Source organism: Theropithecus gelada, chromosome 1, assembly GCF_003255815.1.
Source record: "Theropithecus gelada isolate Dixy chromosome 1, Tgel_1.0, whole genome shotgun sequence".
NCBI classification, from domain to species: Eukaryota; Metazoa; Chordata; class Mammalia; order Primates; family Cercopithecidae; genus Theropithecus; species Theropithecus gelada.
Window position 1 is genome coordinate 21,318,321 of NC_037668.1, and position 27,761 is coordinate 21,346,081.

At 47.1% G+C, this 27,761-nt stretch overlaps 1 protein-coding gene across 2 annotated transcripts; it reads left to right on the forward strand.

Annotated features, from left to right (window-relative positions):
* SYT11 (synaptotagmin 11) lies at positions 1 to 27,761 on the forward strand. 2 transcript variants are annotated; one of them, XM_025384502.1, is made up of 4 exons: positions 1 to 321; positions 9,268 to 10,094; positions 23,074 to 23,197; positions 23,768 to 27,761. In XM_025384502.1, exons 1-4 carry the CDS (start codon positions 288 to 290, stop codon positions 24,076 to 24,078), a joined length of 1,296 nt encoding a protein of 431 aa, XP_025240287.1. In that variant the 5' UTR covers positions 1 to 287; the 3' UTR covers positions 24,079 to 27,761. The 2 variants fall into 2 exon arrangements, with proteins under 2 accessions (XP_025240287.1, XP_025240294.1); XM_025384509.1 differs by having other exon boundaries at positions 23,074 to 23,194.

Sequence of the window (27,761 nt, forward strand, 5' to 3'; positions counted from 1 at the left end):
AGAGGCGGAGTCTTCTTCCGAGGACCATTCGGAAGAAGGCGGAGCCTACCTCGCATCAGGACCAGTCTGACTGCACCTGCATCCTTAGCTCAGCGCATCCCCGGAGCATCGTTAAGAGCCGAGCGCAGCTGACAACTAGGGGCCGGACCGTCGCAGGAGGCGTCCGCTGGATACCTTCCCCCTTCCCTGACCTAGAGCTCTACAGCTGCGGCCTCGGTACTGACCGAGGGTTCCCAGAGTTGTCTCACCATTGCAAAAACGTTATAGCAACAGCCTCTGATTACGACATGGCTGAGATCACCAATATCCGACCTAGCTTTGGTAAGTAGACTCGGGAAAACTAAGCTTGAGGTGGTCAGAATGGGTGCAAGGCCAAGGGGGCCCAGCGGCAGGGCAGAGAATGCAGCCCAGACCAGAGCCTTCAAAGTGCCAGCCTCGCTAAAATCGGGCCTGTGGTGGTGGGTAGTGGGCAGTTGACAGTGCATGAACTTGAGCTATGGGCTGCAGGGACTGGCAGGCCCAGAGCCACACCGAGGGTGGGGAAGTCCAGGATGCTAAAACCTTGTATGGTGCACTGTCAGCACTGCTGGAGGTGAGAAACAGCAAGCGTGCGGAGGATGTGAACCCCTCCTTCTGGGGGAGGAGAGGTGGGGTAGGACGAGCCCTCCCCCTTGGGGCACGCAGGGCGGTGCCCCTTCCTCCCCCTCCCATTCCTAAGGGCTGCGGGGGAGGGAGGTGACAAGGGGGATGGGGCATCAAGATGGCAGCTTGGAGACTGTGGGCCGTGTGGCTGGCAGCCAGGGGACGCGGCGGCCTCTGGGGAAAGAGGGGTGCGGGGGTGGGGAGCAAAAAGGAAGCCACTCCTTAAGCCGGTCAGCTGGATGCTGGAGCTAGGAGGAAACGTGAGCCCTGCAAGTTCCATTCTGCATCGTAATGGTGGGGTCCATCCGATGCTACCAAATGGCGCTTGGCGCTGCTGGGCTGGGGGATGACGTGATGTCTATTTCTGGGCCTCCTGGCAGCGCCGAGGCTGTCCTTCCGGGGCCTTTGTTCCCTGTTTCCCTGGGCCGGCTTTTCAAAAAGGGGGACTAACCCGCGTTGATGCTGGCGGGGGCGCGAGCCAGGCCGGAGGGGGAGGGGCGAAAGAGGCCCAGCCTGGGGGAGGCCGCTTTGTGTACCGCAGAAAGCATTACGTCATTTCAGAGCGGCTGGTCCCCGACCCAGCCCTGTGGGCTCCAAGATTAGTTTTACACTCCCGGAGCAGAAAGTGGAGTGGAAAATAGGGAAGAAGGTGGCAAAGACAAGCTTGAGAAGGAAGTTTTTTCCTCTTTGGGGACTCCTCCAGTATATGCTAAAGGAGCAAACTTCCTGTGTTATGCTTTCCTGGCCAAAAAAATAAAATATAATTGCCCTGCTTCTCCTTAATTCTACTACAGTTTAGAAGGGGGAAGCCAGTGAGAGTTGCTGCCAAAGAACCTTCTTATTCCTTCAGGGATTCTATTCCTCAGACAATCCAGAAGGTTTGAGCATCGGGACTCCAGTTTTTAGGGTGGAGACACAATCCAGCTAGGAAATGGCTTTTCTCATTCCTGAATAAGAGGTGCAGTGAAATGAGCAGAACCCAGTGTGTTCTATCCTCTCAGAATAAGGAAAAAGAAATCAAATCAGATGTATTCAGATAACAGATCTTCACACTCATTAACTACTTGTTCTCACTTATTCCCCAAGGCTAAATCTTGATTGTATTTTTTCTTCCACTTCACCTTCCGCATCTTTATTCTTTGAGTTCTAAGTTCCCAAAACAAAAGTCCCTTTCATGATCACATGAGCAATCCATGATTTCTTCCTGTTCTTTTTCTTCTTATGCCCTTCCAACAGATTCCTTTCCCTAACTGCAGTTCCAGAATCCTTGAAAAAGGAGATGGTGTGGAACATAATACAGTGATTTCTCTTAGAGGGACTATTATTGGAAAAGGGAAAATAAATTGTATCAGCCTGTTACGTACTACATTTTATTTAATCCTAACAAATACCCTTGACTGTATGTATGTATTATATATACTTGCCAGACAAGGAAACCAAGGCTCAGAAATAAAATAACTTGGCTAAAGTCAAACAAATGAGTAAAGGTAGTGCTAGTTTTTGTTTTTGAGACAGAGTTTCAATCTTGTTGCCCAGGTTGGAGTGCAATGGCATGATCTCGGCCCACCACAACCTCCACCTCCTGGGTTCAAGTGATTATCCTGCCTCAGCCTGCCAAGTAGCTGGGATTACAGACATGTGCCATCACGCCCGGCTAATTTTGCATTTTTAGTAGAGACGGGGTTTCTCCATGTTGGTCAGGCTGGTCTTGAACTCCTGACCTCAGATGATCTGCCCACTTCGGCCTCCCAAAGTGCTGGGATTACAGGCCTGAGCCACTGCACCTGGCCAGTGCTAGAATTTAAACCAATGTCTGGCTGAAACCAAAATTTATTCTCATTCCATTGTATTATATTGGCCTACTTGACAGTGAAAGGCTATGTTTAGGAAAGGGGGTATCAATAAAAGCAGTTCTGGTCAGAAGCTGAAGGAGCTGGCCAATAGCCCAGTGTGTCTTGCAGGTTTTTAAACCACAGAGGGTCTTCTACATAGAGAACTACCACTTCCAAATTTTTCACATCTCATAGAGTACTTCATTTCAAATGCCACAGCACTTGGGTGATACACCAAGCCAACACTCAATTATCTATGACCATGGAGGACAAAAGGAGCGAGAATCACAGGTCACTGCAATTTATAGCTACTTTAAAATACTCACTTCAGCCATTAGTTTCAACTTCCATTTCCCACCAAGCTTTTGACTAAAGCAAGACAGAGAGCTCTAGGTTTCAATATCTTTGATGTTTCTAGCTCATTGTCTTGGGTTTCAGGGAGAGAGGCAAGAGTCAACAAATACTAAAATGAAGAAAGGACAGCAAAAATAGGAAACAAGGCCAGGGGGAACACCTAGATAATTCAAAGATGCGTTCATCTGTTTCTCTTCCTTTCCTTCTCTATCCTCCTGGAATATGAGAATTCTTCATCTTCTCTCTTTACTACCATATCTCCATTTTCTTTTTTTTTTTTTTTTTTTTTTTTTTGAGACGGAGTCTCGCTGTGTCGCCCAGGCTGGAGTGCAGTGGCGCGATCTCGGCTCACTGCAAGCTCCACCTCCCGGGTTCACGCCATTCTCCCGCCTCAGCCTCCGAGTAGCTGGGACTACAGGCGCCCGCCACCTCGTCCGGCTAGTTTTTTGTATTTTTAGTAGAGACGGGGTTTCACCATGTTAGCCAGGATGGTCTCGATCTCCTGACCTCGTGATCCACCCGCCTCGGCCTCCCAAAGTGCTGGGATTACAGGCTTGAACCACCGCGCCCGGCCTCCATTTTCTAACAATAAAAGTTGATGCATTGTAAACATGTAAGCAGCAGTGGGTTCCTGCTCCCCCGCCACTCACTGCTGCAGAGAATAAATCTGTGATAGAGCCAAAAGAATTGCCCAGGTGTCTCCTAATCAGCCTTCAGATCTCTCTTTATGATTATTCTTAAAAATATGCCTGTCTTGGTAGTTTCCTGTCTTCCTCTTCTAATAGAGACAATGTTCAGTTTCACTAATGAGTAGCAAGCAATTTGCAGGAAAGCACCTGATTGATGAATGGAGAGCCACTTCCTTAGGCTGTGCCCATTCTTATTGGCAACTGAATCCAATTAGTTGTTCAACCAAATATTTACTGAACTCCTATTAGAAGCAAGAGACTCTGAGAGATTCAAAGATCCATAGGATATTCCTGCCTGCCTTCAAGTATCTTACTACCAAGGCTGTCTCCATTTTGTGAAAACTTTCCCTAAAAGCTATTTCATTTAATACTTTGAGACTAAACACTAGTATTATTCGGTATGGATATAGACATAGTCACCTTGATTTATTTTGTTAATAATGTTTTGCTCCTTATCTATATTATTTTAAAATGTATCTGGGTACAGTGGATCATGCCTATAATTCCAGCAACTCAAGAGACTGATGAAAGAGGATCTTGAGGCCAGGAATTCGAAACCAGACTGGGCAACATAGCACCTTGTCTCTAAAAAAAACTTTTTTTTTAATTAACCAGGCATAGTGGCATGGGCCTGTAGTCCCAACTATTCAGGAGTCTAGGGTAGTAAATTTGCTTGAGCCCAGGAGTTCAAGACTGCAGTGAGCTGTGATTGCACCACTGCACTCCAGCCTGGGCCACAGAGTGAGCCCATGTCTCTAAAATAATAATAATAATAAATATATATAATTTTAAATAAAATGTAACTCTTCCTTGGTTAGGCATGGTGGCTTACACCTGTAATCCCAGCAATTTGGTGGAGACTAAAGTGGGAGAATTGCTTGAGCCCAGGAGTTCAAGACCAACTGGGCAATATAGTGAAGACTCATCTCTAAAAAAAATTTAAAAATTGGCTGGGCATGGTGGCTCACACCTGTAATCCTAGCACTTTGGGGGACCAAGGCTGGCAGATCACTTGAGGTCAGGAGTTCAAGACCAGCCTGGCCAACATGGTGAAACCTGTCTCTACTAAAAATACAAAAACTGGCCGGGCGTGGTGTCACGTGCCGGTAATCCCAGCTACTCAGGAGGCTGAGGCAGGAGAATCGCTTGAACCCGGGATGCAGAGGTTTCAGTGAGCCGAGATCACGCCATTGCACTCCAGTCTGGGCAAAGCAAGACTCCAGCTCCGGAAAAAAAAAAAAAAAAAAATTAGCTGGGCGTGATGGCACATGCCTGTAGTCCCAGTTACTCAGGAGGCTGAGGCAGGAAGATCATTTGAACTGGGGAGGTCAAAGCTGCAGTAAGCTGTGATCATGCTACTTCACTCCAGCCTGAGCGACATGGTGAAATTCCATCTCTATAAAAAATACGAAAATTGGCTGGGCGCGGTGGCTCAAGCCTGTAATCCCAGCACTTTGGGAGGCTGAGACTACGAGGTCAGGAGATCGAGACCATCCTGGCTAACACGGTGAAACCCTGTCTCTACTAAAAAAATACAAAAAACTAGTTGGGTGAGGTGACGGGCGCCTGTAGTCCCAGCTACTCGGGAGGCTGAGGCAAGAGAATGGCGTAAACCCGGGAGGCAGAGCTGGCAGTGAGCTGAGATCCGGCCACTGCACTCCAGCCTGGGCGACAGAGCGAGACTCCGTCTCAAAAAAAAAAAAAAAAAAAAAACGAAAATTAGCCAGGTGTGGTGGCATGTGCCTGTAGTCCCAGCTACTCAGGAGGCTGAGGAAGGAGGATCACTTGAGCCCAGGTGGTGGAGGTTGCAGTGGGCCAAGCTTGTGCCACTGCACTCCAGCCTAGGCAATAAAATGAGACCCTGTCTAAAAAGAAAAAAAAAAGTAAGCTCTACCACAATGCCTGGCAGGGACATATAAATTTACACAAAAAATAGCAGTTTTATCATTGTCACTGCGATACACAATATTACATGTGTATTATGACCAGTGCAGATGAAATTATACCTGCCTCTCACGTAATCTGGACATTATGCTCATAGTATTGTGCTTATCATGCCCATAGGCTTTCTAGAGAAGATAAACCTTTCTTCCAGGTTTGGAGGGAAGAAAAAGATATGGATTCGTTGGAGAGGATGGGAAAGGATACCTCTAATAGAAGGGAAAATAGTAGGCATTATACTAATTATAGTCCAAGCTTGTGGTTGCCTAAATTCCTAAGTCATTTTTGACTCATCAGTGAGGTTATTGACTATAAATAGGTTTTTAAGTCCAAATAGAAATTTGCATTTATCCCTGATATATGTAATCATCTTAACTCAATCCCTTTTTTTTTTTAAGATGGAGTCTCGCTCTGTCACCCAGAATGGAGTGCAGTAGCACAATCTCAGCTCACTGCAGCCTCCGCCTCCTGGGTTTAAGCAGTTCTCTGCCTCAGCCTCCTGAGTAGCTGGGATTACAGGCACCTGCCACCATGCCTGGCTACTTTTTAAATTTTTAGTAGAGACAGGGTTTCACCATGTTGGCCAGGCTGGTCTCAAACTCCTGACCTCAGATGATCTGCCTACCTTGGCCTCCCAAAGTGCTGGGATTACAGGCGTGAGCCACCACACCCGGCCTCAATCCTCTCTTTCTAATCTTCGGAGGCTGTTTTGAATTCACTGACTCTTTTGTTCACTGAACAATTACTATGTACCGCATAGTTCTAGGACCTGGGACTATAGCAGTGAACAAAACAGACAGAGTTGCTGTTTTATTAAGCTTGTCTAGTGATCGAAGACAGATGATGAATATATGACAGGATAATAAGCTCCATGAAGAAAAATAGGGAAGGATGATGGGAACATTATCTTACTTGGGGCAGACAGGAAATACTTCTCTCATCCAGTGAGGTTTCAGGCTCACAAAAAGTGAAGCAGTGAGCTGCACAGATGCCTGATACAAGAATGTTTCAGGCAGGACACGGCGGCTCACGCCTGTAATCCCAGCTCTTCGAGAGGCTGAGGCAGGAGAATCGCTTGAACTTGAAAGGCAGAGGTTGCGGTGAGCTGTGATCGCGCCATTGCGCTTTAGCCTGGGCAACAAGAGCGAAACTCCATCTCAAAAAATAAAAAAAAGAATGTTCCAAAAAGAATCTGGAAAATGCTGGAATTATGTCTATTTCTTTTTTTTTTTTTTTCCTCGCTCTGTTGCCCAGGTTGGAGTGCAGTGGCATGATCTCAACTCACTGCAACCTCCACATCCCGGGCTCAAGTGATCTTCCCACCTTGGCCTCCCAAATAGCTGGGACTACAGGCATGTGCCACCATGCCCTGCTAATTTTTGTAATTTTTTTGGTAGAGATGGGGTTTTGCCATGTTGCCCAGGCTACATTTATTTCCTTAGTTCTCCCTCCCTTCCAAATGGTCCCCTAAAAAGTAAAGTGGAAAACTATAGACCTTATCTGGACCTTTAAGGCCTAAACCCAACTTAGCCTCAATGAACTTGAGGGAGCGAAAAAACTTGAGGGTCCAATTTGTGTGGGAAAAGATAAGACTAGGGTAAGGGAAACAAAAAAAAAACATCTATTTCTCTCTCTCTCTCTCTCTCTTTTTTTTTTTTTTTTTTTGAGATGGAGTCTCAGTCTTTCACCCAGGCTGGAGTGCAGTGGCACGATCTCTGCTCACTACAACCTCCACCTCCCGGGTTCAAGTGATTCTCCCGCCTCAGCCTCCTGAGTAGTTGGGATTACAGGTGTGTGTCACCACACCTGGCTAATTTTTGTATTTTTTTTAGCAGAGACAGGGTTTCGCCATATTGGCCAGGTTGGTTTTGAACTCCCGACCTCAGGTAATCTGCCTGCCTCGGCCTCCCAAAGTGCTGGGATAGCAGGCGTGAGCTGCCACACCCGGCCTATTTCTCTTTAGTTATTTGTTCATCCAACAAATACATATTAAGTACCTGCTATGTGTTTTAAGTGCTGAGGGTACAGCAATGAACAAAACAGACATAAATTTTTGTCCTCATGAGACTTATATTCTAGTGAAGATAAATAATGAATTGTAAAATAATGTGTGTGGGGGTGTTTATTCTTACATATTTGTGTATGTATTTTATATTTTTTTTCTTACATGTGTAGGGGTATGTGTATCAGAGAGAGATAATGACAAGGCATGTTGAAAAAATTAAGGCTAGGAAGAGTGGGTGGCAAGAATGGAGAAGATTGCACTTTTAAATAGGGGAGTGAGGAAAGGCCTAAGAAGGTGACATTTGAGCAAAGATCTGACATTTTCCACTAATAGGGAAGAAAACTCCTATGTCTTCCAGCGAATGATTTATTAAGGTAATAATAATGAAAAGAGAAAGTCCCTATTTCTTCCTATTTAGAATAATATATGTATAAATAAATACATGCATGTATATATACACACACACACATACACACACACATACATATATACATATACACCTATTTTTGCCTACAATGGATATATTCATCCCGGAGGAATACTTTTTTTTTTTTTTGAGACGAATACTTTTTTTTTCCATCGCCCAGGCTGGAGTGCAGTGGCACGGTCTCAGCTCACTGCAACCTCTGCCTCCCAGGTTCAAGCGATTCTCCTGCATCAGTCTCCCAAGTAGCTGGGATTATAGGCACATGCCACCACGCCTGGATAATTTTTTATGTTTTTAGTAGAGACGGGGTTTCACCATGTTGGTCAGGCTGGTCTTGAACTCCTGACTTCAGAGTCCGCCTGCCTCAGCCTCCCAAAGTGCCAGGATTATAGGTGTGAGCCACTGCCCCCAGCCTTGTATTTTATATACATGGGAGCTAAAATTTTGGAACATATTTTGAAAGTACATAAACCCAGAGTTCTTTCTTTTGGCACCCATCTTTTTTTTTTTTTTTTTTTTTTTTTTTTTTTTTTTTTTTTTTTTTTTTGAGACAGAGTCTCACTCTGTTGCCCAGGCTGGAGTGCAGTGGCCAATCTCAGCTCACTGCAAGCTCCACCCCGTGGGTTCACGCCATTCTCCTGCCTCAGCCTCCTGAGTAGCTGGGACTAGAGGCACCTGCCACCACGCCCGGCTAATTTTTTGTATATTTAGTAGAGACGGGTTTCACCGTATTAGCCAGGATGGTCTCAATCTCCTGACCTTGTGATCCACCTGCCTTGGCCTCCCAAAGTGCTGGATTACAGGCGTGAGCCACCGTGCCTGGCCCACCCATCCATTTTTAACACCCTGAGCACCCTACCAAGACCATCTAAACTCAGCTCCACATCCTTCCACCCTACCTGACAGTGAGTCAGTCGATGCAGGCCTTGTTCTGGATGCTATGGAATATCCTCCTGAAACTAAAAATCTTGTGTAACAGTTGAAGTGAACAGGTGCCCATGAAAAAGGTGACCTTGGAACACGTACAGAGCAGCTTTATGTGAAGCACAAATCAATATGAGCAAACCAAGTCTATAAATGCTGAGAGAAGGTCTAGAAAAGAACAGAAAGTCAAGTGGGGTGCTTCAGAGAAGGCTTTCTAGAGAAGATAAACCTTTCATCTAGGTTTGGCCGGGAGGAAAAGCCATGGAGTGGTTGGAGAGGTTGGGAGAAGGTGCCTCTAATAGAAGGGAAAGACTCTGAAGCCCAGATGAGCACATTTTGCTTTAGAGGCTAGACTGCAGATTAGCTTGGCTCCAGCAGCAGCAATGAGCAGGGGAAATCTAGACAGGAGGTAAAGTCCACCCGCCCTGACACACCTCTGGTCTCTGCCTTCAGATGTGTCACCGGTGGTGGCCGGCCTCATTGGGGCCTCTGTGCTGGTGGTGTGTGTCTCAGTGACCGTCTTTGTCTGGTCATGCTGCCACCAGCAGGCAGAGAAGAAGCACAAGAACCCACCATACAAGTTTATTCACATGCTCAAAGGCATCAGCATATACCCAGAGACCCTCAGCAACAAGAAGAAAATCATCAAAGTGCGGAGAGACAAAGATGGTCCTGGGAGGGAAGGTGGACGTAGGAACCTGTTGGTGGACGCAGCAGAGGCTGGCCTGCTAAGCCGAGACAAAAGTCCCAGGGGGCCTAGCTCTGGATCTTGTATAGACCAATTACCCATCAAAATGGACTATGGGGAAGAACTAAGGAGCCCTATTACAAGCCTGACCCCCGGGGAGAGCAAAACCACCTCTCCATCATCTCCAGAGGAGGATGTCATGCTCGGATCCCTCACCTTCTCAGTGGACTATAACTTCCCGAAAAAAGCCCTGGTGGTGACAATCCAGGAGGCCCATGGGCTGCCAGTGATGGATGACCAGACCCAGGGATCTGACCCCTACATCAAAATGACCATCCTTCCTGACAAGCGGCATCGAGTGAAGACCAGAGTGCTGCGGAAGACCCTGGACCCTGTGTTTGACGAGACCTTCACCTTCTATGGCATCCCCTACAGCCAGCTGCAGGACCTGGTGCTGCACTTCCTCGTCCTCAGCTTTGACCGCTTCTCTCGGGATGATGTCATCGGCGAGGTCATGGTGCCACTGGCAGGGGTGGACCCCAGCACAGGCAAGGTACAACTGACCAGGGACATCATCAAAAGGAACATCCAGGTGAGTAGGAAGTGTGTGTTGGGGAGCAATGGTAGGTTGGGGGAGAAAATATCTCAGGGGATAAATGGAAATGGGAGGGGAGTGGGATGGGTGGCAAAGAAGGGCTATAGAGAGGAAGCTCTTGGCTGTCAAGAATAAGCAGTGGTCAGAGTAAGACAGAGGACCTGGCAGATTAGGTCTCCTCTAAGCAGCAACTTCCTGAGGAGAGAAGGTCAGATAGCTTCCACCATTTCACTTAGTGGTTGGCATCCTGATGATGCTCAGCTTACTTGGAACAGGCTGGCCTACCAGTTGTAGATCCTCCATCATATCAGAGATATGGGGGCTAATTTCCTCTCCAAAATGATGTGATCTTCCTCCAGTGAATTTATTTTTCACAGCTGAGAAGCTAGGACAATAGTTCAGTAATTTTTCCCTCAGCTTCCCTTTCCCAACCTAACCTAGGGGTGTAAATGATACCATGTACATATCTTTTTTTTTTTTTTTTTTGAGACAGAGTTTCACTCTTGTCCCCCAGGCTGGACTGCAATGGTGCAATCTTGGCTCATTGCAACCCCCACCTCCCGGGTTCAAGCGATCCTCCTGCCTCAGCCTCCCGAGTAGCTAGGATTACAAGTGCCCATCACCACACCCGGCTAATTTTTTGTATTTTTAGTAGAAACAGGGTTTCACCATGTTGGCCCAGCTGGTCTTGAACTTCTATCCTCAGGTGATCCACCTGCCTTGACCTCCCAAAGTACTGGGATTACAGGCGTGAGCCAGCACGCCCAGCCGTCATGCATATGTCTCCTTATGACCATTTTACAATATAATTCAGTGAATTGCTTTACCCTTCTAGGCCCAAGCCTTTGCCATAGAGAAACTTTGGAAAGTTTTGCCAATGGAGAAAACTTTCCCTCTCTCCATTTCTCCTGTCCTCCCTCTTTGTATTAGAAGAGGGACGAGGGCCCTCCATCCTGTTTTCTCTCCCCCTCTTCCCACTGGATGGACATTGGCTCTTGAGTTGTCATTTCAGGAGCACAGTAAATGTAGTCCCATCCAACCCCATTAGTTCATTTATTTCTTCCACAACTGGGGAGGCAGTCAAATGCTGCAGTTAAACACTTGGGCTCCAGAATTGGACTGCATGACTTTACTCTCCAGCTCACCACTTGCCAGCTGTGTGACACAGGTGAGTTACTCGACCCCTCTAAGCCTCTATTTTCTCATCTGTAAAATGGAGCTCATAATATTGCCTTCCTTACATGGTTATGAGAATCAAATGAGATAATATGCCTGGCATATGATTGCTCTTGAAGAGGTTTCATTTTATTGGAGGAGAAAGACAAATATTTTTTGCAGTTTCTCTATAGTGAGTATGGTAGGTGCTATGAAGGAAGTTGCTGAAATTTTAAACTTAGAGTTTCATGTCTTTTTCAGGGTATAACGTAAGTGGTTAAAACAGCAAGGACTTTGAAATCAGACTTGAGTTTAAGTCCAAATTCCATCAGCTAAATGACCTTGGGCAAGCTGCTTCACTTTCTTTCTTTCTTTTTTTTTTTTTGAGACGGAGTCTCGCTCTGTCGCCCAGGCTGGAGTGCAGTGGCGCGATCTGGGCTCACTGCAAGCTCCACCGGGTTCACGCCATTCTCCTGCCTCAGCCTCCCGAGTAGCTGGGACTACAGGCGCCCGCCACCATGCCCAGCTAATGTTTTTGTATTTTTAGTAGAGACGGGGTTTCACTGTGTTAGCCAGGATGGTCTCAATCTCCTGACCTTGTGATCCGCCCACCTTGGCCTTCCAAAGTGCTGGGATTACAGGCGTGAGCCACCGCGCCCGGCCGAAGTTTCAGTTTCTTATGGGACTAGAGTAGGATGATGATTTTATGTAGCCACTAGGACATAGTGAGCCTTCAATAAATTGTGACCGTTACTACTATTGTTATTTCTATTATTAGTCAAGTTTGATACCTGGGTGATGCATGTGGTTTGTAAATATTTACATTTTGTTTTGACAAAGTGGAGGAAGACAAGGGAGGACTGAATTGGTGAAGGAGATTAGGAAAGAATTTCGAGGCCACTAGAAACAACTGCACATCTCCCAGAAAGAGCTCTGCCTGGGGGCAGATCATACTTATTTCTTGATACCTTTTTTACCTGCAAGCCCTCAGTGGACTCAGTGGGGAGACAGGAGGCTCAGGATTGGATAGAAGAGGCTCCTAAGTTAGCAGGCGCAGAGTGAGCAGTGAGCACCCAGGAAGAAGGTTTGCCTGCCGAAGAAGGGCACTGTGTCAAGTCTGGGTCGTCGACAGTGGGGAGCACACTCTGCGTGTGTGTGTTCTTGCCTTCTCTCTTCTGTAGTAGGCACCTGTCCCCCTGCAGCCAGCCCAGTCCTGCCTTTCATTTCCTGAAGGAACCGCTGCTGCCACCTGGCACACTCAGATTCTTGTCACAGGGGCCAGGGAAGTCCAAGAATCTTGAAGAATATTAGACACATTTGGTCAGAGCATAAACAAGACACTGCCACATCTTGTGGTTCTCAATGCCAGGATACAATGAGACATCCCAGAGTCCAGCACTGCAGGGGTTTTCGCATCCTCTGAGATTGGAATCAGAAGGTGTGAACAGAAACAGATGCAGGGGCCTGTTTCATCCCCTTCTCTCCCCTTCCCTCTCCTCCCATCTTTTTTCCTCAGGGCTCTGCCCACCCATTCCGCTGTTTCCTTATTCCCTTCACAGCGGCTCCCATCCTCCACTCCTTCCCTTGTCTACCTCTCCTTAAAGGAGGAGCCTTTCCAGTACACCCTTCCATGTGACTCCAACCTTGGTAAAGCCACCAACCAGCTGGACTCCTCCAGACAGCTATACACTTGCAGCCCAAGGCTGGGAGTGGAATATGGCTCTGTGCCAAGCTGCAGCTGGGAAGAGATTGGCAATGAAAGGGACTGATTTGGGCTGGGAACAAAACAGTCTCAAATCAAGGGCACTGGACACAGCACAGACAATGGCATTTGCTAAACTGCCAGGGGCTCTTGGCAAGAGCCACATTTCTTTCCACTTTATTAACTCCCTTGAGGAGGGATAAGCCAGGGCTAGGATCCTGAGCAACACACGCCCTGGAGGAGGCCCGAGATAGGACACCCAGAGCCTGTGCAGCACCACCCCAGAGCTTTCCAGCCTCCCAGGCTTCCTAAGCCCATTTTCCCACCCAGTGCCCATAGGCAGGACTATGTTCCATCTGAGCCATGGCTGTCATCTCCCTAGTCACTCATCCACTAGGTTCCCTAGCAGTGCAGGCTGCAAATGTCTCTCCTAAATCCTCCCTACTGCAGCAAAGTAGGATCTCCCCTAGGTGAACATGAGCTAGAGCTGCGCTGGACCATGCCACACTGGCTGTAATAGGCTTTTTCCTAGTCTGGCTTACACAGACCAGGAAAAAGCTACTGCACTCTAGTCTGGATGACAGAATGATACCCTGTCTCAAAATAAAATTTGAGAAAAAAAGAAAAAGAAAAGAAAATATGGCCAGGCACAGTGGCTCCCACCTGTAATACTAGCACTTTGGAAGGCCAAGGCGGGAAGATTGCTTGAGCCCAGGAGTTTGAGGTTGCAGTGAGCTATTACCACAAACTGCACTCCAGACTGGGCAACAGATCATGTATGTGTATGCAGGGAGGAAAAGGGGTATGGGGTTGAATGTTAAGGTTTTGTTTTTCTATGGTTGTGATTTAGGGTAGAGGTGGCCCTTAGGACATCTGGCCCCAAGAAGGGTTTATTGAGGTTATGTTGGTCCACCTAATACAAGGGCTCCTTGGCTAGAACATCACTCTGAAAGAGGTTCTGCTAATTATAGGAAAACAGACTATTCCTTGCCTAAGTATTATTTCTTCTGAGTGTATTCTTTAGGACCACTGTTCCTGTTCCTCTGTTCCACTGAAGGAGCAAGGAGATTGCTCTCAGACAGCCGAGCCCCGCAGCTCTGTCAGGCATGAGAAAATCCTTTCTCCCCCTTGTCCTTCTGCTTGCCTGCCCCCCAACAGGGCCTTTACCTCACTAGGCCAAGGGGCTGGGAAACAGAGCTTGCTCCCAGCCTTCAATGGCTCTTTCAAAAGAAAGAGCCATTGACATAGCTACTTGGAATGGGAATTGGGTAGAAAGAGAAAAGGAGGGGGCCTGAGGGAACGACATTAAACTGCCTTCAATGCAGGATGGAGTGGCATTCAGGTGGTGTTGTGGCTACAGACTTGGGCATCGCAAAGCGGTGCTGAGTGGGGACGGGCATGCTGCCAGTGTGAGATGGCCCAAGGTGAAGGAGGGGTCAGATGGAGGACAGTTGCCTGAGGAGTGATTTTTAAGGGAGAAAAAGATGAAAATGGTGACTAGAAGTTGTCTACTTTCCAAAAACACTAGGAAAGAGGCACGGGGATTTTGATTACAAAGATTTTGCTAGAATATATGATTTAGGATACAGAATTTTAAATAAGTAATCAGAAAACCTAAGCTATAATCTTGTCATTCATGTTATTCTTGCAAATAAAACTGTGCTTTTAAAATCAAATTTTGTCCGGGCGCGGTGTCTCACGCCTGTAATCCCAGCACTTTGGGAGGCTGAGGCAGGCAGATCACAAGGTCAAGAGATCGAGACTATCCTGGACAACATGGCAAAACCCCGTCTCTACTAAAAATACAAAAATTAGCTGGGCCTGATGACACGTGCCTGTAGTCCCAGCTACTCCGGAGGCTGAGGCAGGATGATTGCTTGAACCTGGGAGGCACAGGTTGCAGTGAGCCGAGATCACACCACTGCACTCTAGCCTGGCAACAGAGCAAGACTCCATCTCTAGGCCGGGCGCGGTGGCTCAACCCTGTAATCCCAGCACTTTGGGAGGCCGAGACAGGCGGATCACGAGGTCAGGAGATCGAGACCATCCTGGCTAACCCGGTGAAACCCCGTCTCTATTAAAAAATACAAAAAACTAGCCGGGCGTGGTGGCAGGCGCCTGTAGTCCCAGCTGCTCGGGGGGCTGAGGCAGGAGAATGGTGTAAACCCAGGAGGCGGAGATTGCAGTGAGCTGAGATCCAGCCACTGCACTCCAGCCTGGGCGACAGAGCGAGACTCCGTCTCAAAAAAAAAAAGACTCCGTCTCAAAAAAAAAAAAAAAAAAAATCAAATGTTGCTTTTCCCCTCACCTATCCTTCCTCCGTGTATAAAGTTAGAATCATAGTTAAAGACTGCATATTTAGTATTTAGATACTCAGTATTGAAGGATGACCCCAGAAATTGATATCAAACCTAGCTAACATTTTATTTTATTTTATTTTATTTTTTTTTTTTTTTGAGACGGAGTTTCGCTCTGTCCCCCAGGCTGGAGTGCAGTGACCGGATCTCAGCTCACTGCAAGCTCCGCCTCCCGGGTTTACGCCATTCTCCTGCCTCAGCCTCCCGAGTAGCTGGGACTACAGGCGCCCGCCACCTCGCCCGGCTAGTTTTTTTTTTTTTTGTATTTTTTAGTAGAGACGGGGTTTCACCGTGTAAGCCAGGGTGGTCTCGATCTCCTGACCCCGTGATCCGACATTTTATTATTATTCATGGAAACAGAGGGGAGCAGTAGCCAAAACCATGCAAAAGTCCTTTTTAGATCAGTGCTGTCTAATGATGATAGAAATGTTCTATATTTGCACCATGCAGTGTGGTAGCTACTAGCTACATGTCGCTGTTGAGCACTTGAAATGTGGCTAGTGTAACTGAGGAACTATAATTTTAATTTTATTTAATTTAAATTAAAATTTAAATAGGCACATGTAGCTAGTGGCTACTGTATTGGATAGCTCAGTTCTGAATGTTTTGGAATCCATTCAATTTTCTTTTCCATAGGGGATTACTTTTCTTTCTTTTTTTTTTTTTTTGAGACGGAGTCTCGGTCTGTAGCCCAGGCTGGAGTGCAGTGGCTGGATCTCAGCTCACTGCAATCTCCGCCTCCTGGGTTTACACCATTCTCCTGCCTCCGCCTCCCAAGTAGCTGGGACTACAGGCGCCCGCCACCTCGCCCGGCTAGTTTTTTGTATTTTTAGTAGAGATGGGGTTTCACCGTGTTAGCCAGGATGGTCTTGATCTCCTGACCTCCTGATCCACCCGTCTCGGCCTCCCAAAGTGCTGGGATTACAGGCTTGAGCCACCGCGCCCGGCCGGGATTACTTTTCATTTGATGTGGCTAATAGTAAAAGTGAGTTTATATTCACTGATTACATTCTGACTTCTAGCAAAATGAAACAACCCAGAAGTATATTGGTTGGCAAGGGCAACCAGAGTGTAATTCAAAACTGGCCGAGGGCTGGGCATGGTGGCTCACTCCTAGGAGCACCTTAGCAGGCTGAGGTGGGTGGATTGCTTCCACTCAGGAGATCAAGACCAGCCTGGCCAACATGGCAGAAACCCTAGACATGGTGGTTCACACCGGTAATCCCAGCTACTCAGGAGGCTGAGACACCAGAATCACTTGAAGCCAGGAGGTGGGGGTTACTGTGAGCTAAGATCGTGCCACTGCCCTGCAGCCTGAGTGACAGAGCAAGACCCTGTCTCGAGGGGAAAAACAAACAAAAAAAAACAAAAACACACTGGCTGAGGGACCAAGCATGGTGGCTCACACCTGTATTCCCAGCACTTTGGGAGGCTAAGACGGGCAGATCACTTGAGCCCAGGAGTTTGAGACCAGCCTGGGCAACATAGCAAAACCCCATCCATCTTTACCAAGAACACAAAAATTAGCTGAGCAAGTTAGCACATGCCTGTAGCCCTAGCTACTCAGGAGGCTGAGGTGGGAGGATCACTTGAGCCCTGGAAGTCAAGGCTACAGTGAGTCAAGATCACACCACTACACTCCAGCTCAGCAACAGAGTGAGACCCTAGCTCAAAAATAAAAATAAAATAAAATTGGCTGAGGGTACCTCCCATGGACACAATTAAGAGCTGACAATAGGCCGGACATGGTGGCTCACACCTGTAATCCCAGCACTTTGGGAGGCTGAGGCAGATGGATCACGAGGTCAGGAGTTCGAGACCAGCCTGACCAACATAGTGGAACCCCGTCTTTACTAAAACTACAAAAATTACCTGGGCATGGTGACACACGCCTGTAGTCCCAGCTACTCGGGAGGCTGAGGCAGGAGAATTGCTTGAACCCAGGAGGTGGAGGTTGCAGTGAGCCATTGCACCACTGCACTCCAGCCTGGACAACAGAGCAAGACTTCATCTCAAAAAAAAAAAAAAAGAAAAGAGCTGACAATACATATGTTATGGGTAAGGACAAAATGTGGGGCTTCTCTCTAGCAGAGAAAAACCATGCAAATATTTTTAAAGTTGATTCCCTTTTGTATTTCAATTTCAAAAGCTAAGGGGTGGGTTTAAACCTTGGTTAGTTTTTTGTTTTTTTTTTTTTTTAGACACAGAGTCTCGCTCTTTCACCCAGGCTGGAGTGCAGTGGCACAATTTCAGCTCACTGCAACCTCCACATCCCGGGTTCAAGCAATTCTCCTGCCTCAGCCTCCTGAATAGCTGGGATTACAGGTGTGCACCATCATGCCCCACTAATCTTTTGTATTTTTAGTAGAGACAGGGTTTCACTATGTTGGCCAGGCTGGTTTTGAACTCCTGACCTCAAGTGACCCGCCCTCCTCGGCCTCCAAAGTGTTAGCATTACAGGCGTGAGCCACCATACCCGGCCTAGTTAGTTATTTTTTTATGCCCCATGAGAGACATTTCCACATGCTCCTAGGATGAAACATAGACTGAAGAAATTTTTAAAGTCATGTGAAATGTCACAGTTTCATTCCTTGAGATGACTTCAGGCCTACAATCAAAGCACAAATTATTAGGCTTATTCCTTGTTTTTTATTGATGAGCTACTTGGCATATTTGCTGCTGCTGTTCTTTCCAGCACCAGACATACCTGAGTAGATAGTGAACTAGGCTGGGAGCTTCTTAAGGGTAGGATTCCTCAGTATCCATCTTTTCAGCCCTAGCTTCTAGCGGAGAGTGCTCGGCACTTAATAAGTAAGTGCCTAATAAGTCGTTTTTGCGAGTGTGTGGTGTATATAAGGCTGGTGATGAGCATAGTCTATTTTTGCTCAATTTAAGACTTCCTGGAGTAGATGACATTTCTTTGGGTCTTTGAAGAATACAAGGAATAAGGTGATAGCGGGGCAATGATTTGTCCCAAATTTAACTTACTGTGTTCTACATTCCTCAAAACTCACCTCCTTTTGTTTTCTTTATCCTGGCCTCATCCCCACTTTCTAAAGCTAAAAACATAAGAAATAGTCCACCCTTTCCTCCCTCTTCCCTAGGCTTCACAGCCAATTGACTGTCCAAGCCTAAAAAGCCCTGACAATTCTTCCTGAGACATATTTTACCTCCGTGTCCATCTCCTCTGCCATAGCCCTAGTTCCAGTCCCAATCATTTCTTCTGTAGCAGGTTGCTACAGAACAACGGAATCTGTTTTTTTGAGATGGAGTCTCACTCTGTCGCCCAGGCTGGAGTGCAGTGGCGTGATCAAGGCCTACCTCAACCTCCACCTCCTTGGTTCAAGCGATTCTCCTGCTTCAGCCTCCTGAGTAGCTGGTACTACAGGCATAAGCCACCACATCTGGCTATTTTTTCTATTTCTTTCTTTCTTTTTTTTTTTTTTTTTTTTTTTGAGACAGAGTCTCCCTCTGTCACCCAGGCTGGAGTGCAGTGGCGTGATCTCAGCTCACTGCAAGCTCCGCCTCCCGGGTTCACGCCATTCTCCTGCCTCAGCCTCCCGAGTAGCTGGGACTACAGGCGTCTCCCGCCTCGGCCTCCCAAAGTGCTGGGATTATAGGCGTGAGCCACGGCGCCCGGCCTAATTTTTTTTTTTTTTTTGAGACGGAATCTCCCTCTGTCGCCCAGGCTGAAGTGCAGTGGTGCAATCTTGGCTCACTGCAAGCTCCGCCTCCCGGGTTCATGCCATTCCCCTGCCTCAGCCTCCGGAGTAGCTAGGACTACAGGCGTCTGCCACCATACCCGGCTAATTTTTTTGTATTTTTAGTAGAGACAGGGTTTCACCATGTTAGCCAGGATGGTCTCGATCTCCTGACCTCGTGATCCGCCCGCCTCGGCCTCCCAAAGTGCTGGGATTACAGGCGTGAGCCACCGCACCCGGCCCTAATTTTTCTATTTCTAGTAGAGATAAGGTTTCACCATGTTGGCCAGGCTGGTCTTGAACTCCTGACCTCAGGTGACCCACCCACCTTGGCCTCCCAGAGTGCTTGGATTATAGGCGTGAACCACTGCGCCCAGCCACAGCAGCCTCTTTTTGACAGGGTCTTGCTCTGTGGCTAAGGCTGGAGTGCAGTGGCTCGATCACAGCTCACTGCAGCTTTGATCTCCTGGGCTCAATCAATCCTCCCGAGTAGCTGGGTCTATAGGCACACGCCACTGTGCCCAGCATTTATTTATTTATTTATTTATTTATTTTATTTTATTTTATTTTATTTTCCAGAGACAGAGTCTCACTCTGTCGCCCAGGCTGGATTGCAGTGGTGCAATCTTGGCTCACTGCAAGCTCCGCCTCCCAGGTTCATGCCATTCCCCTGCCTCAGCCTCCGGAGTAGCTGGGACTGCAGACACCGGCCACCACGCCTGGCTAATTTTTGTATTTTTAGTAGAGATGGCGGTTTCACCATGTTAGCCAGGATGGTCTCGAACTCCTGACCTCGTGATCCGCCCACCTCAGCCTCCCAAAGTGCTGGGATTACAGGCGTGAGCCACTGCGCCCGACTACAGCGGCCTCTTAACTAAGCTTTCTGATGTTGGTCTTTCTCCACTTTAGTTCATTCTCCACCTTTCTCTGAAATAATAATCATTTAAATAAAGTGATGACAACCGGCCAGGCCTGGTGGCTTACGCCTGCAATCCCAGCAGTTTGGGAGCCCAAGGTGGGCAGATTGCTTGACCCCAGGAATTCGAGACCAGCCTGGGCAACATAGTGAAACCCTGTCTTTACAAAAAATACAAAATTTAGCCTGGCATGTTGGTGCACACGTGTAGTCCCAGCTACCTGGGAGGCTGAGGTGGGAGGCTCTCCTGAGCCCAGGAGGTAGAGGTTGCAGAAAGCTGAGATCTCACCACTGTCGTTCAGCCTGGGCAACAGACTCAAAAAAAACAATGACAGGTTTCCACTCCTATACTCACCAACCTCCTCTTGTATGGGTGCTGCTGACTCTGCTCTTTGGTAGTGTCCCAACAGCCCTTTACTCCAGCCTTGCCCACCTTTCCAGGTTCCTGACCTACCCGTCCTATCAGCCACCCCTACTTCAGGCATATTCACCTCTCAGCCATTCTCTAAACACAGCTTACCTTTTCAGGCCCAACTCCTTTGTGCCAGCCACTCCTGTCCACCTGCCTGACATGATCATCTCTCTGCCCATTGCTTCATGGTTTTGTACCCCCAGCAACTCAGTCCAGGCATCAGCTGGTAAAGCCTTCCCTCAGTCTCCCAGCTCTAGGTGCCCAGAGCACTTAGACAGGCTTCTCATTTCTCTGACAAGTCCCGTACATGCTTTTTTTTTTTTTTTGAGACGGAGTCTGGCTCTGTCGCCCGGCTGGAGTGCAATGGCCGGATCTCAGCTCACTGCAAGCTCCGCCCCCCGGGTTTATGCCATTCTCCTGCCTCAGCCTCCCGAGTAGCTGGGACTACAGGCGCCCGCCGCCTCGCCCGGCTAGTTTTTTGTATTTTTTAGTAGAGACGGAGTTTCACCGTGTTCGCCAGGATGGTCTCGATCTCCTGACCTCGTGATCCGCCCGTCTCGGCCTCCCAAAGTGCTGGGATTACAGGCTTGAGCCACCGCGCCCGGCCCCGTACATGCTTATTTACTTCTCTGTCTCTTCTACTGAGTGGTAAGCTCCTTGGGAGCAACAGCTGAGTCACATCAGCTCTAGATCCTCAAAACCTGGCATGCAGTGCCTATGCAAATGTTCTTTAAAATGTTCCTGGAGGGGCCAGGCGCGGTGGCTCACGCCTGTAATCCCAGCACTTTGGGAGGCCAAGCTAGACAGATCACCTGAGGTCAGGAGTTAGAGACCAGCCGGGCCAACATGGTGAAATCCTGTTTTTACTAAGAATACAAAAATTAGCCGGGCGTGGTGGTGGGCGCCTGTAATCTCAGCTACTCTGGAGGCTGAGACAGGAGATTCACTTGAACCCGTGAGGCGGAGGTTGCAGTGAGCCGAGATCATGCCACTGCACTCCAGCCTGGGCAACAAGAACAAGCCTCTGTCTCAAAAAAAAAAAAAAAAAAAAAAAAAATTCTTGGAGGACTAGAGGTTTTTTTCAAGCTCCAAATGAAGCCTAGCATCACATTTAAAGATGGAGAAACAAAGATCAGGGTGCTAGGGAGGAAGCTGATTTGGCTGGAGAAGATACACTGGAGTGCACATTGGGGTGGGCAGAGCAGGTGTGGATATTCACCTTGTGAAATGCAGGGACAGGTTCAGGGACTTGCCCAAGGCCATGTGGTGAGTAAGTGGCAAGGTTAAGATTCAAACCCAGTTTTCCTACCTCCCACCGTACAGTCTTCGAACTTTTTAAAGGTTAAGAACCAAATGAGAGGATGCACTTCTATAGTGCACACTATGTGCTGGGCACCATTGCAGTTTACAAATTTTAACTTATTTAATCCTTTTGATAATGCTATGTGGTAGGTACAACCTTTCACCCACATTTTATAGATGAGGAATCCGAAGTACAGAGATGTTGAGTAACTTGTCCAAGGTCACAGATAAGAAATAGCATCTGGGCACGGTGGCTCATGCCTGTAATCCCAGCATTTTGGGAGGCTGAGGTGGGAGGATCACTTGAGACTAGGAATTCAAGACAAGCCTGGGCTACATAGTGAGACTCTGTGTATAGGAAAAAAAAAAAAAAAGGCCGGGCACAGTGGCTCAAGCCTGTAATCCCAGCGCTTTGGGAGGCTGAGATGGGCAGATCACGAGGTCAGGAGATCGAGACCATCCTGGCTAACACGGTGAAACCCCGTCTCTACTAAAAAATACAAAAAACTAGCCGGGCAAGGTGGCAGGCTCCTGTAGTCCCAGCTACTTGGGAGGCTGAGGCAGGAGAATGGCGTAAACCTGGGAGGCGGAGCTTGCAGTGAGCTGAGATCCGGCCACTGCACTCCAGCCCGCGTGACAGAGCGAGACTCCGTCTCAAAAGAAAAAAAAAAAGGCCGGGCGTGGTGGCTCAAGCCTGTAATCCCAGCACTTTGGGAGGCCGAGACGGGTGGATCACGAGGTCAGGAGATCGAGACCATCCTGGTGAACACGGTGAAACCCCATCTCTACTAAAAAATACAAAAAACTAGCCAGGCGAGGTGGCGGGCGCCTGTAGTCCCAGCTACTCGGGAGGCTGAGGCAGGAGAATGGCGTGAACCCGGGAGGCGGAGCTTGCAGTGAGCCGAGATCCGGCCACTGCACTCCAGCCTGGGCGACAGAGCGAGACTCCATCTCAAAAAAAAAAAAAAAAATAGCCAGGTGTGGTAGCACACACCTGTAGTCCTAGCTGCTCAGGAGGCTGAGGTGGGAGGATTGCTAAAGTCCAGGAGATGGAGGCTGCAGTGAGCTAAGATCATGTCACTGAATTCCAATCTGGGCAACAGAGTAAGACCCTGTCTCAAAAAAAAGATAAATAGTCAGGATTTGAATCCAGGCTACTCTGGTTCCAGAGGTCCTGCTCATAAATGCAAGGCTATGGCTATACAGGCTCTCCATGCAAATTATTTAATATCAGAATATGGTTATAATGTATCCTTTCTGCCTCCTTGTTAAATAAAATCATAACACGTTTCTAGGCGATGAGCATCTTTCCAACAAACTTATCATTCCTGCACTTGTCCTCCCCCAGACTCTTCCCACTGCTCTGCACACTTTTTGTGCTCCGCCCTGCACCCTCTGACAGGATTCTCACCTGCCATTTCTTCCTCACAGAAGTGCATCAGCAGAGGGGAGCTCCAGGTGTCTCTGTCATATCAGCCTGTGGCACAGAGAATGACAGTGGTGGTCCTCAAAGCCAGACACTTGCCGAAGATGGATATCACCGGTCTCTCAGGTAGCAGCTATTTACTTCAACCTATTTCTTACTGTCTGAACCACCCCTGACTCCTTGCCTGTGGCCCAGATAGACCTCCACACTTCAAGATCCTTGCCTCTTTCAATTTAATCTACTCCTCTTTCTATAGACATTCTCTTCCCAATGAGTGTCTACATCCAATAGATTTCCCTAGCTAGGAAGATTCTTCAGTTGAACAAATGGGGTCTTTACATTTGGCAAGGTATCCTAAATAATATGCATGACAGGTGCTAAGAGAGACTTATCAAAAAGGCTGCAGGCATTTGCCTCTGTGCCCTTTAAAATACTTATTGGTATCATTCTTCAGACCTTACTTGAGAAAGTTGTTCTGTTCTATTCCTGCTTGGTTTCCTTGGCCCGTTGTCCAGGGCAGGCAGACTCACATATGGTCAATGTGTGTTTATTGTGCAATCACTAAAGAACACATGGGGTGGCCATCAAAGATATGAACAACAGAGCCCCCCGCCTTTCCCAACATGAAATTACCATTACATAGGAGAGGACTGTGTCATAGGCCTGTCTCCCTTTTTCTTATCTTTTTGGGGGTCCCAGATCCTTATGTCAAGGTGAACGTCTACTACGGCAGAAAGCGCATTGCCAAGAAGAAAACCCATGTGAAGAAGTGCACTTTGAACCCCATCTTCAACGAATCTTTCATCTACGACATCCCCGCTGACCTCCTGCCTGATATCAGCATCGAGTTCCTCGTTATCGACTTCGATCGCACCACCAAGAACGAGGTGGTGGGGAGGCTGATCCTGGGGGCACACAGTGTCACAGCCAGCGGCGCTGAACACTGGAGAGAGGTCTGCGAGAGCCCCCGCAAGCCTGTGGCCAAGTGGCACAGTCTGAGTGAATACTAATCCTGTTCTTCTCTCCTCTAACCCCTGGGGCCAGGCTGGGGAGGGATGTGGCAGGGAAAGAGATGACAGAGAAGTGGACTCAAAACCTCATTTTAGTTGTAGAAGAAAATGTCTTACAAAACAAACTCAACAAAGAACACCCTACGTGACCACAGCTGCAGATCAGTTCTTAGCAATGATGTTTGATGTTTTTTTCTCCTTTGCAAGGCACTAGAATCTTTTTTTTTTTTAGACGGAATTTCGCTCTTGTTGCCCAGGTTGGAGTGCAATGGTGAGATCTCGACTCACTGCAACCTCCGCCCTGCGGGTTCAAGCGATTCTCCTCCCTCAGCCTCCCAAGTAGCTGGGATTACTACAGGTGCCCACCACCATGCCTGGCTAATTTTTTGTATTTTCAGTAGAGATGGGTTTCACCATGTTGGCCAAGCTGGTCTCGAATTCCAGACCTCAGGTGATCCACCCGCCTTGGCCTCCCAAAGTGCTGGGATTACAGGTGTGAGCCACCATGCCCAGCCTCTGTTTTTTTTTTGTTTGCTTTTTGTTTTTTGTTTTTGTTTTTTGTTTCTTTAATGGGGGACAAAAGAGAGGGAAAGACCCCTACAAATCTATATATAACAATGTAACCATATACTTGCATGTCTAATACAAACTGAAGAAATTAGCCTAACTGCCAATATCAAGTTGCAGATTTTAATCCATGGAAATTGTGTTTTGTGCTGCATTGTATTTGCTGATTATCTGAAATTGGCTTCTTTTTATTGGGCTTTTCTGGAGAATTTCTCCCACTCTCCACCTCTGCAGAAGAAAATTTTGCTCTTACAAAACCTCATGTTTTCATCATTCCCATCTTTTCTTTTTATTGCCTCTTATATCTCTGCTCTTTGACCTCAAGGTCTAGAGGTCTGTAGTAAGCCAAGAAACAAAGGTGGGGTGAATGAGGCAAGGTTTGCAGGAGAAAGGAATTGAGAAATGGGGGTATTTTTGCTATCAGTCTTCTGCTATGAATTAGTAAAGGGTAGTCTATAATTAACTGACAGACCGAACTGAAGCACAGAGAATACATCAAACTTATGCATCCAATACATCAGAACGTGGACTTTTATCAAACTTGATGACTTCTCTAAAAGGAGTTTGGAGACTTCAAATTCAGCTATAGGATAGTACCAATGAACACATCCAGCTGATCCCAAAAGCTGTTTTCAGGTATAAGGACAAGGAGAGAAGACAAGTGATGATGACAGCAATTCCCCTTTGCAGCTATTTACTGTAGGGACAGCCATTTCTTGGTTAATGGGTTGGAAGTTATCAGAGGTTTGAAGAATTACACTGGCCTTTGTTTTTCCAGAAATGCCGACCATGGAGATGCTTTAGAGTCTTCTTCTCAAATAGCTTAGATGTTATAATTTTTGCTTCATAAAAAAATGGGCCCTCAGAAGTTCTCCTTAAATTTTTCAATAAAAATTTAGCTCTTAAAAAAATAACAGTAGGACTGAGTGAATGAAGATAAGTTGGATTCTTTCAGAGCATTCTTTTCCTCAAAACAAGCTGCATAGTTCTAGGAACTTATGTCTTACCACATGGTGAAGGGATGGGGGAACTACAGGATGCAATTCTTCTTCTACCACTGGGCAATAGAGGTTGAGAGAGATTCAGCATATTTCTGGGATTAGAATTCAAGTCTCTTTACTCCTACAGCAGCTATGTCTCCAATGTTGAGACTTCTCAGGTGGCACAGACTCCATGGATAATAGGTAAACTTGAGGCCAGGCACAGTGGCTCACGCCTGTAATCCCAGTATTTTGGGAGGCCGAGGTGGAAGGATTGCTTGAGCCCAGGGGTTCAGGACCAGCCTGGGCTACATGACAAAACCCCATCTCTATCAAAAATACAAAAAAATTAGCTAGGTGTGGTGCTGCATGCCTGTGGTCCCAGCTACTCAGGAGGCTAAGGTGGGAGGATCATTTGAGCCAGAGGTAGAGGCTGCAGTGAGCCGTGATCATACCACTGCACTCTGGCCTGGGGAACAGAGGGAGACCCTGTCTCAAAAATTAATTAATTAATTAAAATAAACGAGGTAAACTTGGTAGGCAGTAGATATTTTTGCCCACCTGAGGAGGAACTCAGTCAAGCTGTTGCTTAACCGCTTGATCCAGGGCATGAAAGATTAGTTGAGTCCACACAAGAACATCACTTTTAACCTTGCTTTGGTGAAGGGAGTCGGAAAGCTGAGTCTCCATGGAGAGGGGGCGATCTTGCTTTCAGTGTTCCCTTAGCTTTTGTGGATTTAAAACCACTCTGCTCCCCCTAAACCTTTTGTTTGATTTCAGCCCATGTTCTTGACAATGCAGAGCCATTCCGAGCAGTCACAAAGCCTACTCTCTGTTCTTGTCCCCGCCAACCCCCAACCCCATAATCTGACTCACTATTTCACCATCAGTTGGGGTCACACCACTACTCTCTGTCCTATACCCCATGAAATGTAAATACTGTATCATAAGTAGAAGAAAATAATTTTTGTTTTCTAAAAATGCATTTTGAGATAGTTTAATGTAAATCTGACAGGAGCATTCTGAAGCCCCATTAGGAAAAAATTTAAATGGTTCCTCTTCATCGCCTTAATGTCTAAAGATCAGAAATCGCTGAGCAAACCCGCTTTTGTTTCCTTCCCAGAAACAATGCAAAACAACAGGTGGAGATAGTCTGGTCTTTGCCCTGCTGTGTGTGCCTCTGTAGCTCCTCCTGACAAACGTCTGGGAAAACAGCCTCACCCCACTCTCCTCTCTCTTCCCCATTTCCTTGTAGCTTTATTCCTTGCATTCTTTGGGTCTACTGAGCAGTGGGTGCTGAGGTGACAGCGGAGGAACCAATTGTTCTGTAGCCTAGGAACTGCCTCAGTGTCTTTGCCAGAAAAAGGCAAAGAGGCGGACAGTACAGGGCTCCTTCCTCCTACCTCAGGCCTGATCCATCGTGCCCTTGACTTTGCTGTCCCAAAGTTTCTTAGCTGACTTTGGCTTTCACGTTTGTTCTTTCCAGAGCTAACTGATAAGAGTGGAGGAGGAATGCCTCCTCCTAAGAGTCGGTTGAAAGAAAGACAAGAGAGTCACATCTTAGCTTTTGCACAAGGCATTCGTGGTCAGGAATAGGTTAGGGAATGGTCACTCCTGATTTTCCAACAGTCGCTCCTTATCTGCAGATATCTTCCTTTGGGAAGACAAGAATTTTTCTTAATAACGAAGATCCCTTTACGAGTTATTCCTTCTTTCAGTTCATCTCACTGGAGCACAGCCAAGATGGACATGTTTATGGATAGTGCTCTAGATGTGAAAACAGATAGAACTGGTTTGTGGGACAGGGGCAGCTTGCTTAGGAGAGGGAATAACGCAGGTCCCTTTTCTTGGAAGGCTTGCACTATGGCCATGACAGTGACATTGCCCTTACCATGATCCGTCTCCGAAGTGGTTGTCTTTCTTTACCTTGTGTCTTCTCTTGTAAAAATGAAACTCAAAAATAAAATAAATGTGTCAAATTTTGAAAAAAAGAAAAACTGAAAAAGCTAACATGAATTGTGTGAAATTGCATAATGCTGTAATGCTAACCTACAATATGTAATGCTATCTTGTATGTTGAATTTGTTAATGCACCACACAAGTGCAAAATAAAGACTGATTCACATTAAATAGGCA

Bases quoted from the DNA above. Each gene is read 5' to 3' on its own strand.
- SYT11 (XM_025384502.1), top strand. From the start codon at position 288: ATGGCTGAGATCACCAATATCCGACCTAGCTTTG. The intron at 322-9,267 runs GTAAGTAGACTC...CTCTGCCTTCAG, and splicing joins CAATATCCGACCTAGCTTTG to ATGTGTCACCGGTGGTGGCC. The intron at 10,095-23,073 runs GTGAGTAGGAAG...TCTTCCTCACAG, and splicing joins TCATCAAAAGGAACATCCAG to AAGTGCATCAGCAGAGGGGA.